The 20,934-nt window shown below is 42.0% G+C and overlaps 1 protein-coding gene across 1 annotated transcript in view; it reads right to left on the minus strand.

The window, feature by feature from the left end:
* LOC148145918 (putative G protein-coupled receptor 139) overlaps nucleotides 1-17,936 on the minus strand; it is a 76,418-nt gene extending 58,482 nt beyond the window's left edge. The window contains exon 1 of the mRNA XM_087999783.1: nucleotides 17,756-17,936. Within this exon, the coding sequence (XP_087855909.1) occupies nucleotides 17,756-17,936 (181 nt within the window). The remainder of the gene's footprint in view (nucleotides 1-17,755) is intronic.
* Between the last annotated feature and the right edge of the window lie 2,998 nt (nucleotides 17,937-20,934).

Here is a 20,934-nt window from a genome sequence, read left to right on the forward strand (position 1 = left end):
TATCTTTCAGGAGGAAAGGGTCCATCCGCCAGTGCCGGGAATCCACCTCACCACCTTTGATCTTAACCACCATATACACTGCCGCATGGTCAGAAACAGCTATATTCCCTATTTTGTAGGACAGTACCAAGTTCAAAAAGGTCGATAGGGAAAAATCATCTATATCAGGAATGACTTGATATTTCTGGGAGATTTTCTGGATTTTCCTCCAGGAAAACAGACATAAATTAACTCCTTATTTTCCCAGTAATTTCTCTGTTCCCGACAATCAATTATCCTGTTCACATATTCACCGTTTCACATTTGACCTTGCTTTCATTTTGCTTTTCAAATACTGTTTGAAGTTTTTCGGCAGTCTTTATGTTTGTTGTCAGTTTGCATTGAAGTTTTCTTTTTGATTTTCTTATCAGTTTATTGGTTCTCTTTTGCTGAGTCCGAAATGTCTCTCTGAAACCAAGGCTTTCCACAATATTTGGCCTTTTTCTACGCTGCTTCCCCCTGAACTAATGCAATCTTTAACTTCTTTATTTAACCATCATTGAGTCACTTTCGTTTTGCTGTTTGCACCTTTGAAGCATATCTGCACATTGTACACCTTACAGTATTTCTATAAGTAACAGACATTGCCTTTGTTCCATTGAATCTTTTTCACATACTTTTCCAATTCACTGAAGCCAACTTGTCCCTCAATACTTCATGACTTGCCTGACTCAGGTTTATAAATGTAATTTCAAAAAAAAAAATTGTATTCAGATGTCATGTAAAATCAATATATTATGATCACTATTTCAAAAGGTCCTTTACAGCAAGGTTTTCAGTTAGCTCTTCTAGTCACACAACAACAATTCCAAAACAGCCTGATCTCTGGCTTGGTGCTCAATATGCTGTTAAAACAAACAATCTCACACACGCATGGAATCCATTTTTCCCAGCATTAGGATTCACTTGGGTTAACACAGGTTTTTTTCCATTAGTGCTGCAGTACACATGAACCTAAATATCTAATTTCCTGTTTTATAACATGCCCAACATTTGTGTTGCATTTTTGACTTTGATGTGTAACGCGCTTTAATGTTTGATTCTCCTTGCTGATTCTAAGCTCCACGTTACCAATTTCAGTGGAATCCAAGCAACATAGGTTCTGAAAACATTAATAGTAGATTCTGGCGAGATGTTTGGTGAGGCTTATCTTGACATTGAGGTCATATCACCACATCTTATTCGTTCTTCTCAAGCGTAATTATGACATTTTCACCAGATCTCCTGTTACGCTGGTGTAGTAGAAAAAAGCAAAGATCTTTCAAGCTATGCAGTGCATTCCATGAGAGAGCTGAGGCTGCTCTAACCTCGATGGGAACCTTACAGCAGGCTGGCAAAGTGTAGCTGCTGCTGCACAGAATCTTATTGAGATTATGCCTGGAGTAGTGTGCACAGGATTTTGTCTCCTCACTGAAGAAAGGATATTGTTGTACTGGAAGCAGCTCAGAGATGGTTGTCTCAACTGATTCCTGCAATGAAGGTGTTAACTTAAAACAAAAGAATGATCAGTTTGATCTAATATGCATTGGAGTTTATGATAATGAAAGCTGATCATAATTTTATAGAAAAGACTGGAAGATGTCAGCCACAGAAACCAATTCCACAGCAAATGGAGGAATCTTGAGTCTGTTGCACAGAAATTTCAGAAGGATATTCAGGCATTCACTGCTGCCTCATAGAGTCAGGGACTCTGGTTCGATTCCAGCCTCGGGCAACTCTCTGTGTGGAATTTGAACTTTCTCCCCATGTCTGCGTTTCTCCAGGTGCTTCAGTTCCCTCCCATTATCCAATGATGTGCGGGCTAGGTGAATTTGCCATACTAAATTATCCCATAGTGTTCAAGGATATGTAGGATAGGGGTCTTAGTCAGTGGAAATGTAGAGTAATAGGGTAGGAGAATGAGTCTGGGTAGGTTACTCTTTGGAGGGACAGCGTGGACTTGTTGGGTCAAATGGACTGTTTCTATCCTGTAGAGATTCTATGTTTCTATGTCTATGGAACAGGACGAGGCTATTCAGCCCTGGAGCCTGATGTACAATTACAGGAGGAGGCCAGTGAACCCCTTGAGCCGATAACACAGGACCTAGAACAGGCCATGCAGCACTAGTATCCTGTTACCGAGGTTATGGACCAGGCCAGAATGCCGAAAATATTTTAAGAAGGTAGCTTAGACCCTAATTTTTGTCTTATTTTAAAGGCAGATGTGAAGTGGATATTCCAGGTGTGATGCTGCTGGTCAAAGCACTTGGCTTTAAGTAAAACAGAATTTATTTAAATGTTACAATTAAAGCACAATCAAAAGAAAATGGAATTTACAATAACTTAACTATTGGAAAACTTAACCAAGTCGATACAGCAACTTAACTAAGGAACTGTTCCAATCCAGTCACATCCCATAAACACACTGCTTGACAATAAGGTAAATTGATTCCTCCAGGCAGGAGGGAACAACATCCAAAGAGGTTTCAAATAGAAAGTCTGCCAGAAATCATTTGCTGATGCTCCAACCTCCCTGGATTACAACATCTTGTGACTTCCACAACTAAACCAAACTAGAAAAGAAAACTTGAACTGAGAGAACTGGCCACTCCCTTGCCATTGTTAAACGTGGATCTTCCTAAACCCCTCAGCACTCCTGCCTTTACAACCCCTCGTAAAAAAAACCCAAGGACAAAATAACCTTGTTAACCTGACAGCATCATCACGCACTGCAACAGAATCAGTTCATTCAGCATCCTAAAGTCTTTAATACAGGGACCAGAAGAGGCCAAAATGTGACTTCAGATTGTTAGACTGAAATAACAGGAAGCCCTTCGGTCCTGGTTGAAAGGTAATTGAAGAAGAATACAAAATAATTTCAGATTTATATGGGAAAGGAAGAAGTAATACAGCCACATGTGTGTTGTGTGGGAACAGGAGAAGACCAATCACTCTCTCAGTCTCATTTCAGGGATGCAGGAGGAGACTGTTCAGTACCTCGAGTCTGTAATGGAACAATAGGAGGAGACCCTCCAGCTCCTCAAACTGTTAAATAGCAACAGGAAGATCTCATAATCCCTTAAAACCCTTACACAGCAACAGAAGGAGGATATTCAGACCTTGATCTGCTTACAACAGAACCGGAGCAGGACATGCAGCTCATTGAGACTGTAATGTAGCAACACCAGGAGGACATTCAGCCCATCAAGTTTCACACCAGGAGCAGAATGTATCCATTCAGCCACTCATGCTCTGAAATAGCATTCTGAGAAGATAGTGCCCTGTTACACAGGAATTGGAAGGGAACATTGAGATTATAGAAAGGGGAGAACTTAGAATAGTCACCTTCACCAAAGAATAAAAAGGGGTGAGTAAAATATTCATCATCATCCATCCGAGCCAGCTTTGTTTCTTCAGGATAAATCGTAATGGAATTACTTGAGTTCCTTAAAGATGGTTGCACAGTGGCTAAGTGGTTAGCACTGCTGCCTCACCATGCCAGTGACTGCCATTTGATTGCAATCTCAGTCGGTGTGGAGGTTGCACGTCCTCCCTGTGTCTGCAGGGATTTCCTCTGAGTGCTCTGGTTTCCTCCCACCGTCCCAAAGTGTGCAGGTTAGGCGGATTGGGCATGATAAATGGCCCATAGTATTCAGGGATGTGCAGTGTAGGAGTATTAGCCATAGGGAATGCTGCGTCACAGGGATAGGATAGGGAGTGGATCTGGACGGGATGCTCTTCGGGTGTTGGTGTGGACTTTATGGGCCGAATGGTCTGTTTCTACATTGTAGGGATTGTATGATTCTATGTGACAAACAAGTTGGATAATGGGGATCCTCGTGATGTAAAATATCTAGACAAGAGCACTTCAAGTTAGGAGTAATTTATTAACTTAGATCGAGGATTGATGAACTAACAAAATGGACAAAGATGGAATAGATCCAACGTTTTATGGTTGACGACTTTTGGACTGCCATAGATTTTGAATCCCAGGCCCCAGCTGTTTGCAATCTGTAATGTTACTTGGATGAGAGATAAAAGATACTCCAGTCAAATTATCTTAAAATACTTGGAAAAGTGGGTTGCAGTGAAAATGTCTGAAGTTTACAAATAGACATGGATATGTTTAGTAAATGAGCCAACATTTGTCCGATGAAATTTCAAAGAGATAAGTATGAGGTTATCTCTTTTGACCGGCGGAATACAAAGGCAACTTACTATCTAAATGAAGAGAAACTTCAGCATGCTTAGGTGCAGAGGGATCTGGGTGTTCTCGTTTGTATCACAGAAAACACATATGCAGGTACAGCAGGTGAGGAGGAAGGCAAGTGCACTTACATTGTTTATTTCTAATAGACTGCAATATACTGGGAGGGAAGGGTTCCTGCAGCTAAGCAAACCGTTAGTGAGACAACAACTGGAAGACTGTGTGCAGTTTGGTGCCCAGACTGGAGGAGGGATGTAGTTGCATTGGAGGCAGTTCAGAAGAGGTTCACTGGATTAAATTCAGAGATGAGGAGTTTGTCTTATGAAGAGAGGTTGAGCACTTCAGGTCTGTGCTCTCTGGAGTTTATAAGAATGAGAAGAGATCTCATTGAGGTCTGTAAGATGCTAAAAATGATTGATAATGCAAATGTGGAATGGATATTTCCTCATGGGACAGTCTTGAACAAAAGACCAGAGTTTTAGAATAAGGGGTGAGGAGAACTCACTTCGCTTAAACTTTTGTGAATCTGTGAGATTCCCTACCCCAGAGTGCAGTGGATGCTGGAGGCATTGAGTAAATGAAGGGTGATGGAGAGTGGACAGGAAAGTAGACCCGAAGCCGAGTGACATTAGTCATGGTCATATTAAATGGCCGAGCACGCTCAAAAGGCTAACTTGCAAACTGATGCTCCTCACTTGTATTCAGCCCTTTCAATGTACTCCACAAGAATCATGCAGGACTGTGTATCAGACAGGGAGCAGGCACTCGGAATAAATCAGTCTTGATCAGTTTGAGAGAAAGTAACCAGTGGAGTCCCACGGTGACCAGTGCTGGCTCCTCAGCCATTTACAATCGAGATCAATGATCAGGAGGATGGAACAGATGGATTGGAACTAAGTTTGCTGACAACACACAGATAAGTAGGAAATTAAATTATCAAGAGAAGGTGGAGAGACTGTAAGTGGATATAGAACATAGAACATAGAACATTACACCGCAGTACAGGCCCTTCAGCCCTCGATGTTACGCCGACCTGTCATACCAATCTGAAGTCCATCTAACCTACACTATTCCATGTACGTCCATATGCTTGTCCAATGACGACTTAAATGAACTTAAAGTCGGCAAAGCAGGCAAAGCATTCCATACCCTTACTACTCAATGAGTAAAGAAACTACCTCTGACATCTGTCCTATATCTATCAACCCTCAATTTAAAGCTATGCCCCCTCGTGCTCGCCGTCCCCATACTTGGAAAAAGGCTCTCCCTGTCCACCCTATCTAACCCTCTGATTATCTTATATGTCTCTATTAAGTCACCTCTCAACCTTCTTCTCTCCAACGAAAACAGCCTCAAGTCCCTCAGCCTTTCCTCGTAAGACCTCCCCTCCATACCAGACAACATCCTGGTAAATCTCCTCTGCACCCTTTCCAAAGCTTCCACATCCTTCTTATAATGCAGTGACCAGAACTGTACACTATACTCCAAGTGCGGCTGCACCAGAGTTTTGTACAGCTGCATCATAACCTCATGGTTCCGGAACTCGATCCCTCTATTAACAAAAGCTAAAACACTGTATGCCTTCTTAACAACCCTGTCAACCTGGGTGGCAACTTTCAAGGATCTGTGTACCTGGACACCGAAATCTCTCTGCTCATCTACACTACCAAGAATCTTACCATTAGCCCAGTACTTTGCATTCCGGTTACTCCGACCAAAGTGAATCACCTCACACTTGTCTGCATTAAACTCCATTTGCCACCTCTCAGCCCAGGTCTGCAGCTTATCTATGTCTCTCTGTAACCTACAACATCCTTCGTCACTATCCACAACTCCACCGACCTTAGTATCGTCTGCAAATTTTCTAACCCACCCTTCTAGGTCGTTTATAAAAATGACGATCAGCAGTGGACCCATGAGTAACTGGACTCCAGGATGAACATTTCCCATCAATCACCACCAGCAAGCCAATCACTTTCAGCAAGCCAATTACTGATCCAAACTGCAATATCTCCCACAATCCCATTCCTCTACATTTTGTACAATAGCCTACTGTGGGGAACCTTATCGAACACTTTGCTAATATCCATATACACCACATCAACTGGTTTACTCTCATCTAGACGTGTAAAGTCAATGGACATTAGTTTGGAGGGTGCAATATAATACATAGAACAAAGAGAATTAACAGGCCCTTCGGCCCTCAAAGCCTGAGCCGATCCAAATCTAGTGTCTAAACCTGTCGGTCAATTCCTAAGCATCTGTATCCCTCTGCTCCCCACCTACTTATGCATCTGTCCAAACGCATCTTAAATGAATCTACCGTGTCTGCCTCTACCACCTCTGCTGGCAATGTGTTCCAGATGCCCACCACCCTCTGTGTGAAGTACTTCCTGTGTGTATCCCTCTTAAACTTTCCCCCTCTCACCTTGAAAGCATGACCTCATCATTGAATCCCTCACCCTGGGCAAAAGCTTGTCTCTATCCCCCCTGTCTATACCCTTCATGATTTTGCAAACCTCAACGAGGTCCCCCCTCAATCTCCTTTTTTCTAATGAAACAATCCTAACCTACTCAATCTCTCTTCATAGCTAGCACCTTCCATACCAGGCAACATCTTCTCTGCACCCTCTCCAAAGCGTCCACATCCTTTTGGTAATGTGGCAACCAGAACTGTACACAGTATTCTAAATGCGGCTGAACCAATGTCTTGTACAATTTTAACATGACCTTCCAAGCTCTTATACTCAATACCCTGTCTGATGCTATATGCCTTCTTGATCACTCTATCCACCTGTGCAGCAACCTTCAGGGTATAATGGACCTGAACTCCCAGATCTCTCTGCCCATCAACTTTTCCCAAAGCTCTTCCGTTTACTGTATAATTCACTCTAAAATTAGACTTCACAAAATGCATCATCTCACTTTTGCCTGGATTGAACTCCATCTGCCACCTCTCCGCCCAACTCTCCAGTCTATCTATGTCCTCCTGTATTCTTTGACAGTCCCTTATGCTTTCTGCCACTCCACCAATCTTTATGACATCTGCAAACTTGCTGATCGTACTAACTGTGCCCTCTTCTAGATCATTTCTGGATACCACAAACAGCAGTGGCCCCAACACTGACCCCTGTGGAACACCACTGGTCACCTTTCTCCATTTCAAGAAACTCCCTTCAACTACTACTCTCTGTCTCCTGTTGCTCAATCAGTTCTTTATCCTCCTAGCTAGAACACCCTGCACACCATGTGACTTCACTTTCTCCATTAGTTTACTGTGGGGAACCTAATCAAATACCTTACTAAGGACAATGTATATAACATCAACAGCACTTCCTTCATCTATCAACTTGATCAGACAGGGTATTGAGTATAAGAGCTTGGAAGGTCATCCTCAAAGAACTCTATTAAGTTGGTAAAGCATGATCTCCCCCATACAAAACCATATTGCCTATCACTGATAAGCCCATTCTTTTCCAAGCATAAATGGATTTTATCCTTCAGTACATTCTCCAGCAACTTTCCCATCACTGACGTCAGGCTCACTAGTCTGTAGTTACCCGGAATATCCCTACTACCCTTCTTGAACAGGGGGACAACATGAGCTACTCTCCAGTCCTCCGGCACCTCGCCTGTATTTAAGGATGCTGGAAGGATATCTGTCAGGGCCCCAGCTATTTCCTCTCTCGCCTCCCTAAGCAACCTGGGATAGATCCCATCTGGTCCTCGGAATTTGTCCACTTTAATAACCTCCAGCATAACCAACACATCTTGCCTATTATGTCAATGTGATCCAGAGTAATCAAACTTCTATCTCTAATCTCAACATTAATCATGTCCCTCTCTTCAATGAACACTGATGCAAAGTTATCATACAGAATCTCACCCATTCTCTCAGGTTCGGCACACAGCCTTCCTTCATTATCCTTTAGTGGACCAATCCTTTCTCTATTTACCCGCTTCTTTCTTATATAAGAATAAAAGTCTTTGGGATTCTCTTTAATTCTGCTAGCTAAAGCTATTTCATGATCCCTTTTAGCCTGCTTGATTCCTCATTTAAGACTGGTCCTACTCTTCCGATATTCCTCCAGGGCGCGTCCTGTCCTCAGCTGCCTAGATCTTATGTACGCTTCCCTTTTCTTCTTGGCTAGACGTACGATTTTTCCTGTCATCCACGGTTCACAAATCTTGCCTTTCCTATCCCTTGCTTTCAACAAGATATGCCTATCCTGCACTATCTTTAACCTATCTTTGAAAGCCTCCCACATCTCAAATGTGGACCTCCCTTCAAATAGCTGTGTCCAATCCACATTTCCAAGCTCCTGCCTAATTTTGATATAATTGGCTTCAGCCCAGTTTATTACTCGTCCCTTAGGACCACTCTCATCTTTGTCTACAAGTATTCTAAAACTTACAGAATTGTGGTCGCTGTTAATGTGATATATATCCTGTCATTTTTATCAGGAAGAATAGAAGGCAGAATGTTACTGAAATGGATAGAGATTACAGGACTTAATGAAACAATCTGTACTGGAGGGTTCACTCTGACCCATTCGGACATCAGAAGTGTTGTTCCATCTCCCTGATGGTCTGCTCCCTGATGTTCCCAGTGGGCCCATTGCTCTCAGTACACACAGGGTATTTTGATGGGGTTGGTTTGCAGTGGGGAATGCTGAGTTGAAGGGTGTTTTGAAACTAATATCAAAGGGACGACCTTAATCTGAGAGGCCACCCTTTCTCTCTCCATGGAGACCTGAAGATGACAGGAATGGCTGACTGCTTCTAAATGAAGAGGCTGTTGCTGCTGCCAGGACAGTGGGAATTCACCAACAAAACAAACTATTGTTTTCCTGTTGTCACAAGCTGTTTCAAAGTCTATAAATCATCTTTAGATCCAAACCAAAATTGATAAAACAATAAAGCATAAAGTAAATCATCAGTGAGGGATCTAACAGATTGGCTATTTCCTTCAGTGTAATTTCAATCCCATTAATTTCTCCAGCACTATTTTGTAGTAACATTAATTTCCTTCAATGCTTCCTTCTAGATATATACTTGCAACCCTAGCATTTCTGGGAAATTATCAGTGTGCTCTTCTGTAAAGGCAAAACTAAAATATTTGTTTAACTGCGTTGCCATTTCAGTGTTTTCCATTATGGATTTATCCCATTTCAGACTGTAAGGATGAAGTCTCTTGAAGAATTTGTCCTCACTTTTTTTTTACATATTTCTAGAGGATTCTACCGTCAATCTTTAATTTGTTTTTGAAAGTTTGCTTCTCATACATTATTTTTGCCCTCATAACCAACTTCCCAGACCTCCTTTGCTGAATTCTACAATGTTCCCAAGCCTCAGGCTTACTATATTCTTTAGAAACTTTATATGGCTCCTCTTTGAAGCTAATCGTATTCTCAATTTCTTTCATTAGCCATGGTTTTCTTTTGCACTTTGTTTTCCAAAAGGAATGTATAGCTATTGCAATCCATGCATCGCCTATCAATGACACACCCCTCATCTTGTACACACTCCAGGAATTAATAGTCAGAGTATTATTATGAATGTGCTTTGCCATTCGATCTGTAGATTAAAATGATGATTACTGTAGCATCCTCGTTGCATGCATCTCCAATCTCCTGTCATCTCCTCTCTTATCAGTACTGTTTGGAGGCCTCCGAAGAACTTCCACAAATGTCTTCTGTCTTTTGTAACTTTCTCGATGCACCCATATCTGGGGTTCCTGCTCCAATACTTTTTCTCACTATTGAATTGATTCCATCTTTACAACAATATTTGTCAATATTTCTGTTTCTTCTGCTTTCCTTTGCTTTCTACTTTTTTTTTCTTTCATTTCCATCTGTGTTGTTCTAACTCCTGTCTCCCAGTTCTGGTTCCCATCTCCCTACCACTCTGGTTTAAACCCTCCCCCACAGCCTACTGAAAGTTCCCTGTGAGGATATTGGTGCTGGTGCTGCTGTGGTGTAACCTGTCTGGATTGTACACATCCCATCTTCCACAGAATCAGTCCCAGTCCTGAAAAATCCAAATTCCTAACTTTGTTCAATCCCTCAGGCAAACATTCACCTGGTCTGTTCCTATTCCTTGACTCACTAATACATTGCACTAAGAATAAAGCCGAGATTATTCCCTTTGGATTGAAGAGACAAGTCTTTTCCCTGGGGTGGGAAGTCCAAAACTAGAGGGCGTATGTATAACGTGAGAGGGGAAAGATTTAGAAAGGACCTAACAGGGATCTTTTTCAATCATACGGTTGTACAGGTGTGGAATGTATGACCAAAGAAAGTGGTGGAGGCTGGTAAAATTATGCAACATTTAAAAGGTATTTGAATGGGTACATGAATAGGAAGGTTAAGAGGGATATGGGTCAAATGCTGGCAAATGGCTGTAGATTACTTTAGGATATTTACTTATCATGGATGAGTTGTTCTAAAGGGTGTGTTTCTATGCTGTACAACTCAATGACTCTATAACTCTATGATGTAATATGGATGATCACAATGTGACATCAATGGAATGAGAGTTCCTTCAGTTGCTCTACCTCGCTTCATTGACATGGCAAATCAATGGAACCATGAGTACACAATCGCAAAACCCTTTCTACTGGGAAAACAAGATGCACCTAGCAGCTCCCTGCTGTATGAGAAAGCATTGTATTCACCTCAACCATCATATATATCCTCCCTCACTGAATAGTGACATTGATGTCGACACACTGGGAGATGATGGATATCTCACACACTCCAGATCCTAGAAGCTGAATGAAACTGTGACCCTAACAGCCTCTGGCAGCACTGTGCTCCCCCTGGTGTGAAGCTGCAGGTCATGTTGAAGGAGGTGACACTGCTCTGTGACCAGCTCCTTGTTCAGTCAGGGTCCCCTCACACTCTGCTCTTGGGATAAGTGTCGCTGGGGAAGCTGTTCTTCGAAAACCATGGGTGAATACGGCAGATCCCTTTCCCACACACACATACTGCTTGGTTTCAGAACTTTGCCTCTCTGCAGTGTGTGCTCCATTTGGTTTTGATTTGGTTTAAATTATTGTCACATGAACCTAAGTACAGTGAAAGGCTTTGTTTGTGAGTAGTACAGATAGATCATAGTAAGCAAGGATATACAGATCACAGGGTGTAAAAACGCCTTGGATAGAGATAGGCATACAGTTCACATTATGAAGGACGTGCGCTAGACAAGATCAGGATCAACAAGGTCAGGATTGTTTTAAGTTAGAGAGTCCATCATCAGTCTAATAACAGCAGGGACGAATCTGTTATTGAACCTGTTGGTGCGGGTGTTCAGGCTTCTGTATCGTGTTTAATGGAAAGGAGTGTAAGAGAGCATTACCGGGGTGGGCGGGGTCATTTAGGATGTTGGCAACCTTTCCGAGGTAGCGAGCTGTTTAACTGAAGTCCATGGATGGGATGTTGGTTCCCTGGTACTCTGGGCTGTGCAAACCACCTTCTGTAGTTTCTCACTGTCCTGAGCAGATTATTTGCCATATCAGTCTGTTATGCATCTGGATAATGTGTTCTCAATGGTGTATCTGGGAAGGTTGGTGCGGGTCCTGATGGACTTGCTAGATTTCCTGAGCAGCCTGAGGAAGAAGAGATTTTGTTCTGCCTTCTTGACAACCACATCTACGTGGGAGGTCCAGGACATTATGGTGGTTATCATCACTCTGATGAACTTGAGTCTCTCCACCTCTCAACCTGAGCTCTATTGATGTGTGTGTGTGTGTGTGTGTATGTATGTGTGTGTGTGTGTGTGGGGCGGGGGGGGTGAGGGGTTGTGTGGGGGTGTTCTCCACCTTCCTTGCTGAAGTTAATGATTACTTTGATTGTTTTTCCGACATTGAGACCGAGGTTATTATCATTGCACCACGTCACCAAGCTCTCTATTTACTTCATGTATTCTGACTGTCATTATTAGATATCTGTCCTGGTGGTATTTTCAATGAACTTGTAGGTGGCATTTGTTTGGAATTGGAAACAGAGTCATGGGTGTACAGAGAGTACAGTAGAGAGCTGAGAACTCACCCTTGGGGGGTTGGGAGGGTTCCAGTTTTGAGTGCTATGTTCACCTTGCAGACCCAGATGCTGTAACTGGACTCCCAAAGCTTCGTCCAGAGTTGAGTCAACAAATCCTCAGGTTCCCTGGATGTCTGAGGCAGCTGACAGCACAACCTCCAGCAAACCAACCCCAGTATCTCCACCAACCTTTCATCAACAGTTGTTGGCCAGAAGTACCTCAGATAAAAAAAGACAAGTGCCACGTCCTTTACAATCAGAACTTGAGGGGCTTCCTCATGTCACTGACTGCATGATCACCTAAGGGGGACAAGCACGACCGCTCAGTGGAAACCAAGTTTCAAAGACCTTTTTCAAAGCAGCTGAAGCCCGCTGTCCACGATTTTGCATGGAATATTGGAAAGTCAACCCTGTAACAAAATTGGACTCATATCCAATACCAAGTTTGGAGGACTGTACAGAGAAAGTTACATCACAAAGTTGGACTTACTGCGTAGTTATTGGCAGGTACCTTTATCAGAGAAAGTGAAAGAAGTTGCTGCATTTGTAACTCCAATTGGGCTATATCAATTCAAAGTGATGCCATTTGGAATGAAGAACATACCACCCACATTCCAAAGATTCACGAATAGAGTGGTGGCTGGTTTAACAAATTGCGCAGTCTATCGGGATGATGTACTATCTTTAGCGAGCCATGGAAAGATCACAAAGTACAGTTGGCAGAGCTCTTTGAATGATTCAGAGAAGCAAAACTGGTAATAAACTTAAACCAAACTGAATTCACAAAGGCAGAGATGATGTTCTTGGGACATAACAAGGAATGCAAAGACGAAGGCCATCGGGGAATTTCCACGACCAGCCTCGAAGAAAGAGGTGCTTCGATATTTGGGATTAAGTGGATTCTACCAGAGGTTTGTTCCAAACTTCAGCAGTTTGGTAGCACCACTAACAGATTTACTGAAGGACGCAAAATTTCTGTGGACAGAACAATGCCAGTAGACATTTGAAAATTTAAAAGCTATATTAACCACTGCACTAGTTTTAGTTACACCAAATTTTTTTGGAACTCTTCAAAGTTGCAATCAATGTGAGCAGTATATGGGTTGGAACTGTACTGCTACAGGAAGATGATGATGGAATTGAACCACGAATTGGCTATGTTACAAAGAAACTCAACACTCACCAGAGAAAACACTCTACCATTGAAAATGAAATATTGAACTTGGTACTGCCTTAAAACATTTTAATGTTTATGTGATGAATGATGTGTCGGAGACAGTTGTGTACACAGATCATAATCCTCTTACATTGTTTGAATGATTTAAGGACAAAAATATGAGACTATTTCATTGAAGTATTATGTTTCAGACTTTTAATTTGCAAATTTTACATGTTGCGGATTGAAAAATGTGATAGCAAATGTGTTATCGAGGATTAACACGATAAAGTAGAGATAAATTTGAACAGATTCCAATGTTATATGTAGGTGTGTGCAGAATTAATATGAACTTCGATTAATGTCCTGCGTATTTCATTGTAATGGGATTAAGAATTAGGAAAAAACATGAAGCCATCTTTTCATTATAATGGTTCATTTGTTTTCTTCAGGGGAGGTGTTATGAAGTTGAAGGTGTGGACTGTCCCTTTAAGAGAGTGTGAGTACTGTTCTGAACTGAGAGCTCACAAACTGAGAGCTCACATATGACAAACTGTCAGTCAACAGAGTGTACTGGAAAATTGAAAATATTTGGCTGTGAAATAGTTACCTGAGTTGGTTGCTGTTTTGACAACAATTCTAATTTAATCAAACAGTTTAAATTATGCCCAAGGATACGAAAACCCAACCGAGTTTGAATTTAATGTGTCTGCCAATGACGAACCAATGAGATGACAGCAGCTTTTTACAATATATATTAATGATATAGAAGATGGTATTAGTAATAACATTAGTAAATTTGCTGATGATACTAAGCTGGGTGGCAGGGTGAAATGTGAGGAAGATGTTAGGAGATGACAGGGTGACCTGGACAGATTAGGTGAGTGGTCAGATGCATGGCAGATGCAGTTTAATGTGGATAAATGTATGGTTATCCACTTTGGTGGCAAGAACAGGAAGGCAGATTACTACCTAAATGGAATCAATTTAGGTAAAGGGGCAGTACAAAGAGATCTGGGTGTTCTTGTACACCAGTCAATGAAGGTAAAGGTACAGCAGGTAGTGAAGAAGGCTAATAGCATGCTGGCCTTCATAACAAGAGGGATTGAGTGTAGAAGCAAAGAGGTTCTTCTGCAGCTGTACAGGGCCCTGGTGAAACCACACCTGGGGTATTGTATGCAGTTCTGGTCTCCAAATTTGAGGAAAGACATTCTAGCTATTGAGGCAGTGCAGCATAGGTTCACGAGGTCAATTCCTGGAATGACGGGACTACCTTACCCTGAAAGACTGGAGCGACTGGGCTTGTATACCCTTGAGTTTAGAAGACTGAGAGGGGATCTGATTGAGACATATAAGATTATGAAAGGATTGGACACTCTGGAGGCAGGAAACATGTTTCCGCTGGTGGGTGAGTGCCGAAACAGAGGACACAGCTTAAAAATACGCAGTAGACCATTTAGGACAGAGATGAGGAGAAACGTCTTCACCCAGAGAGTGGTGGCTGTGTGGAATGCTCTGCCCAGAGGGCAGTGGAGGACCACTCTCTGGATTCATTTATGAAAGAGTTGGATAGAGCTCTCAAGGATAGTGGAATTAAGGGTTATGGAGATAAGGCAGGAACAGGATACTGATTAAGGATGATCAGCCATGATCATATTGAATGGTGGTGCAGGCTCGAAGGGCAGAATGGCCTACTCCTGCACCTATTGTCTATTATCTATTGTTTATGATCTGATGTCGGGCGTGTAAAATAGGCAGACAGTTTGAAGGTCAGGCAGAGTAATTACCATCGAGAGAGCAACTGTCACTTGAAACACTCTATCAAAGGTATCTTTTCAAATGAAATGTATTCACAGTAAAAGAAAGAAGACAACCCAGGGAGATCTGTAGACAGTAGAAGAAAGACACTGATAATGACAGCTGCTGTATGGTTTTAGAACATAGAACATATAACAATACAATGCAGAACAGGCCTTTCGGCACCCAATGTTGCACCTGTGAACTATCCTCAGCTCATTCCCGTACACTATCCCATCATCATCCATATGATTATCCAAAGATTGTTTAAGTGTCCCTAACATTGGCAGGTATGGCATTACACACCCTTACCACTCTCTGAGTAAAGAATCTGCCTCTGCCATCTGTCTTAAATCTATCACCCCTCAATTTGTAGTTATGTCCCCCCGTACACGCTGACGTCATCATCCTAGGAAAAAGACTCTCACTGTCCTCCCTATCTAATCCTCTGATCATCTTGTATGTCTCTATTAAATCCCCTCTTCGCCTTCTTCTTGCCAATGAGAACAGGTTCAAGTCTCTCAGCCTTTCCTCATAAGACCTTCCCTCCAGACCAAGCAACATCCTGGTAAATTTCCTCTGCACCTTTTCCAATGCTTCCACGTCCTTTCTGTAATGTGGCAACCGGAACTGTACACAATATTCTGTAGTTTTGTAGTTTCAGCATGACATTCCGGCTCCAGAACTCAATTCCTCTACCGATGAAACCTAACACACTGTATGCCTTCTTAACAGCACTATCCACCTGGGTGGCAACTTTCAGGGATCCACGTACATGGACTCCAAGATCCCTCTGCACATCCACACTACCAAGAATCTTTCCATTGACCCAGTACTCTGCCTTCCTGTTATTCTTACCAAAGTGAAGAATAACCTCTCAGCCTAATTCTGTAGTTTATCCAAGTTCCCCTGCAACCTGTAACATTCTTCCACACTGTCCACTACTCCACCAAATTTAGTTTCATATGCAAATCTATTAACCCATCCCCCTATGCGTGCATCTAAATCATTTATAAAAATGACAAACAGCAGTGGTCCCAAAACAGACCCTTGTGGCACACCACTAGTAACCGGGCTCCAGGCTGAATATTTTCCATCAACCACCACCCGCTGCCTTCTTTCAGAAAGCCAGTTTCTAATCCAAACTGCAAAATCACCCTCAATCCCATGTCTCTGCATTTTCTCCAATAGCCTACCATGTGGAACCTTATCAAAGGCTTTACTGAAGTCCATTTTGAAATTAAGTTGAAGAAATTTTAGTCAGTGGTTTGTTGCAACAGTATATTGTTATTAAGTTGGAGGCAAATATAAGCAGTTAAGAGAAAGGATGGCTTAGAGCTGTGAATAGTTGTTCTTTAATGTTCGCTTTTAGAGTTAAAGAATAAATTGATATTATTTTCTTTAAATAGTGGAATTTGGGAGTTCTCTTTCACTCATATGTTAACAGATTACGACGCGAGGTGAGCTTTTCTGGGTGTTTGTTTAAGTAACAGAAGGGTTCACTGTTATGTCGTAACACCATGCTGAATGACAGTTAATGGGCCTTCCACGGATGTATATCTCAATATCTCCATTGCATCAGAATGAGGCAAGTGTGTGTGTGTGCGTGTGTGTTACAATGAAACCATTGTCACAGCCAAAACTGAGTTACACATACACCCACGAGGGATACTGTAAGTAGCAAAGATGAGCAGAGGGAATGAACAGGTTCACTGATGCAGTTAGTATTGATTCTAAAGTGAATATCTGGATTCAGAGTTTTAGAGGAACATTTACTCGGGCTGTAGGCATATAATTCTTTGGAGTATGCAGCACATTTTTACAGGCTGGTTAAAAAGGTTTTTGGCATGTTGAGTATAGCAGTTGGGAACTCGTGTTAAGATTGGACAGGATTTTGGTGAGGCTTTTTCCTTAATGTTGTGTCCAGTTCTGGTCGCCCCATTATAGGAAGGATGTTATAAAATTAGAGAGGGTTCAGAAGAGATTTTCCAAGGTGTTGCCAGGTATGGAAGGGTTGAGTTAGAAAGAAAGGCTGGATAGGCTGGGACCTTTTACATGGAGCGCAGGATGTTGAGATAGAAGTTTGCAAAATATAGAGAGTGCAGATCGAGTTAATGGTAGCTATCTTTTACCTAGAGTGGGGGATTTCAAGACTCGGGGATGCATTTTTAAAGTGAGAGGAGAAAGATTTAAAAAAGATAGGGTTTCTTTTGTACAGAGACTGGTTTGTTTGTGGAAAGAACTTCCTGAGGAAGGGATGGATATCGGTACAATTTCAACATTTAAAAGACATTTGGAATTTTGAATGAATAGGAAAGGTTTGGAGGAATATGAGCCAGGAGTAGGCAGGTAGGACTGGTTTAGACTGCGATTATTTGTGGCATAGACTGATTAGACCAAGGATCTGTTTTTGTGCTATGTAACTCTATAACAACAGCGGCAAGGGCTGTTGAGTAATTGAAGAGAACAGTAACACAGTTATACGTGGTTTAACTGAAGTAATAACTGAAGTAACAACTGAATAGTGAGACTTACCAGGGACACCAATGATAGCCAGGATAGGATAATAAAAGTACTGAATAATCACAAGTGCATATAAGATCTGCTGTGATAATGTTATTCGATCATAATATGTAGAAAGATACCAAATATAAAAGGATAAACTCTTGTCCATGTTTGTCACATTCCAGTCCACTATTCTCAGATTCTGATCCATTGTTGGAACACTCCAATCTAAAGTTCTCAGATTCTGAGCTCTCCTTCCCCTCTCTGGAAGGGCTGATCCCTGTTAGTCCTGTGGGTGATGTTCCCACTCTTATTATAGAATAACACATAATACAGAGCCCATTTATAATTAAACAATGAAAACACTCCACTGGGATAATTATAATCCATGGAGACTGACATTAGTCACTGCCAGTGAACAAACAAGTTCAGCTAATACCTTCTTTACATCACGTTTAATATCACAATAAGAGGGAACATATACTCAGTCAGGATGGAATGGATGAGGATTACTGAGGGATGGACCATAAATCTTCCAATCCTTTTAATACTTCCTCCTTGTATGTGGGAGTAGTGCCAGAACACTGCAGGGTTATGTATATCCCACCCTGTTCATAAAAGCAGACAGTGATAAAATAGCATAAAATGACTGATGGGGAAATTTCTAGAGAGCATAAGCCAAGGTAACAATATTTATTGCCCAATGACTTTGTGTAATATTGCTCTGACTGGAAAGTGCACTGTACCAAATCCTTTCATAACCTTGAGACATCATTCAGAGCATTGAGACTGCAGCTCAGGAGGGAGCAATTCTGTCCCCATGTGGCTGTTTCAAGGGATAGGAGGAGGCCATTCAGCCCATTCTAACCTATCACCATTGGAAGAGGTGGAAAGCTAGAATGTTGGCATATTTTGCAAAGGGAATCCATTTAAAATATAGACAAGTGTTACTGCAGCTGGAGGGGGCATTACCGAGAGGACACTTGCACTACATTGTGTTGCTTATGTTTCAGTAACTGAGATGGGAGGGACCTCCATCAGATACAGTTTAACGGCTGCTCATAATCCATAGGTTACCATTTAGGTTCTTGAGCCAGTCACAGAGTCTGTAGAAGGCCACTCATCCTCTCGAGACTGTTACAAAAGAGGAACAACATGCCATTTAGTCTCTCGAGTCTGATGCAAAGGAAGAGGAAGAGCATTCAGCCTCTCGAATCTATTACCAGAAACAGAAATTCACTCCGCCTCGAAAGCCTGTTACAGAGGAACAGGAGGAGGCTATTCAATGTCTGGAGTCTGTTACACAGAAACCATAGGGGACATTCAGCCACTTGAGCCTGTTACATAGGAACAGGAGGAGACCATTTAACCTCTGAAATCGATTACTCAGGAACAAGGGGAGGCCATTCAGCCTCTCACATCTGTTGCACAGAAGATGCAGTAGGGAGACATTGAGCCTCTTGAATTTGTTGCACAGGAAAAGCAAAATCCATTCAACCTCTTGAGTCTGTTAGATGGGAACAGGAGGAGTCCGTTCAGACTCTCTGGCCTGTTACTTAAGAATAAATTGATAAAGTCATTGGGTCCTACAACATGGTGACAGAGCCTTTGGTCGAAACTGGTCCATGCTGACCAAAATGTCCATCCACACTAACCCCATCTCCCTGCACTTGTCCCATGCCATTCTAATCATTTCCTATCCATGTATTTGTCCAAATGTCTTCTAAATATTGTTAATATACCCAACTCATCGATTTCTGCTGGTAGTTCACTCCACAAACGGACCACCCTCTGTGTAAAAAGGTTGCCCCTCAGTTGCCCTTTTAATCTTTCCCTCCTAAACTTAAACTGATGCCCTCTAGTCCTCTATTCTCTAACCTTGGCAATAAAACTGAGTGCATTCACCCTATCCATGCCTCTCATGACCTTATACATGTCTTAAGATCCCCTCTCAGTCTCCTACGCTCTAAGGAAACAATGTCCTAGCTTGTCCAACCTCTCCCTAGAACTCAGACTATTGAGTATTGGCAAAATCCCTGTAATTTTTTTCTGCACTCTTTCCATTCAATAACATCCATCCTGGAGCAAGGTGATCAAAACTGAACACAATACTCCAAGTACAGCCTCACTAATGTTCAGTACAACCGCAACATAATTTCTCAACTTCTATATTCAATGTTGTTACTGATGAAGGCCAGTGTGCCAAAAGCCTTCTTCACTGCCCTGTCTGTGACTCCACTTTCAGAAAACCACGCACCTGAATGCCTAGGTCCCTCTGGTTCACTACACTCCTTCAACCCTAACCATTCACTATGAAACTCCCACCTTGATTTGACTTCCTGATTTGAATCCTTCCTGATGAAGGGTTTGTACATGAAAGTTTCTGGACAATGAAACAAATCACGGAGGAGGATGCTGCTCTCCAACAAATGCATCCACTGCTACGGGGAGCCCAGCACATAAGGGCAAAAATAAGGATGAAACATTTGTAACAATCTTCAGCCAGAAAGTGCCAAGCAATTGAAACATTTCAACCTCCGTCCATGGTCCATAGACGGCATCAGAGTTGGCAACTGGCAAAGAATTCAATACACTCACAGGATATCAAGAAATGGCTGGAGACATTGGAAACAGCTAAGGTCGTGGGAACAGACAACATTTAACTCCAGTTGGAATCCCTAGTCAAGCTGTTCCATTAGGAACACTGACAATTCCCAACAATGTGGTCAATTCCCCAAGTATAAAAAGCAGTGACCCATCAGTGTACAGTCTATCATGTAAACATGAAGGAAAGTGTCAGCAATAATGTGATTAATCGGCAAAAATCTACACAGTGATGTTGATTTAGTGTTCAGTCAGGGTGACTTACATCCAGACCTCATTACAAGCTTAATTCAAAAGTATGGAACTCCAAAACAGAAATGACGGTAATTACTGTGAACATCAAGGCATCATTTGACCGAGTGTGACAATAGTAACCTGAGTAAACCTGTCTGCTGGTTGGAGTTATCACTGGCAAAAACATTTGCTGCTCTTACTGTCAGTAATTCAAACTCCAAGACATCTCTGCAGGCATTCCTCAGGAGATAGAGTGTCCAAGGCTCATCCATCTACAGTTGCTTCAATGACTTTCCCTCCATCATAAAGCTACACGTGGAAATGTTGACTGATTAAACCATTTTCCCAGATGTTGAAGCAGTCCACATTAG

This window comes from Chiloscyllium plagiosum, unplaced genomic scaffold (assembly GCF_037043375.1).
Source record: "Chiloscyllium plagiosum isolate Xiang-an unplaced genomic scaffold, Cpla_swu_hap1 HiC_scaffold_23, whole genome shotgun sequence".
Lineage (NCBI taxonomy): Eukaryota > Metazoa > Chordata > Chondrichthyes > Orectolobiformes > Hemiscylliidae > Chiloscyllium > Chiloscyllium plagiosum.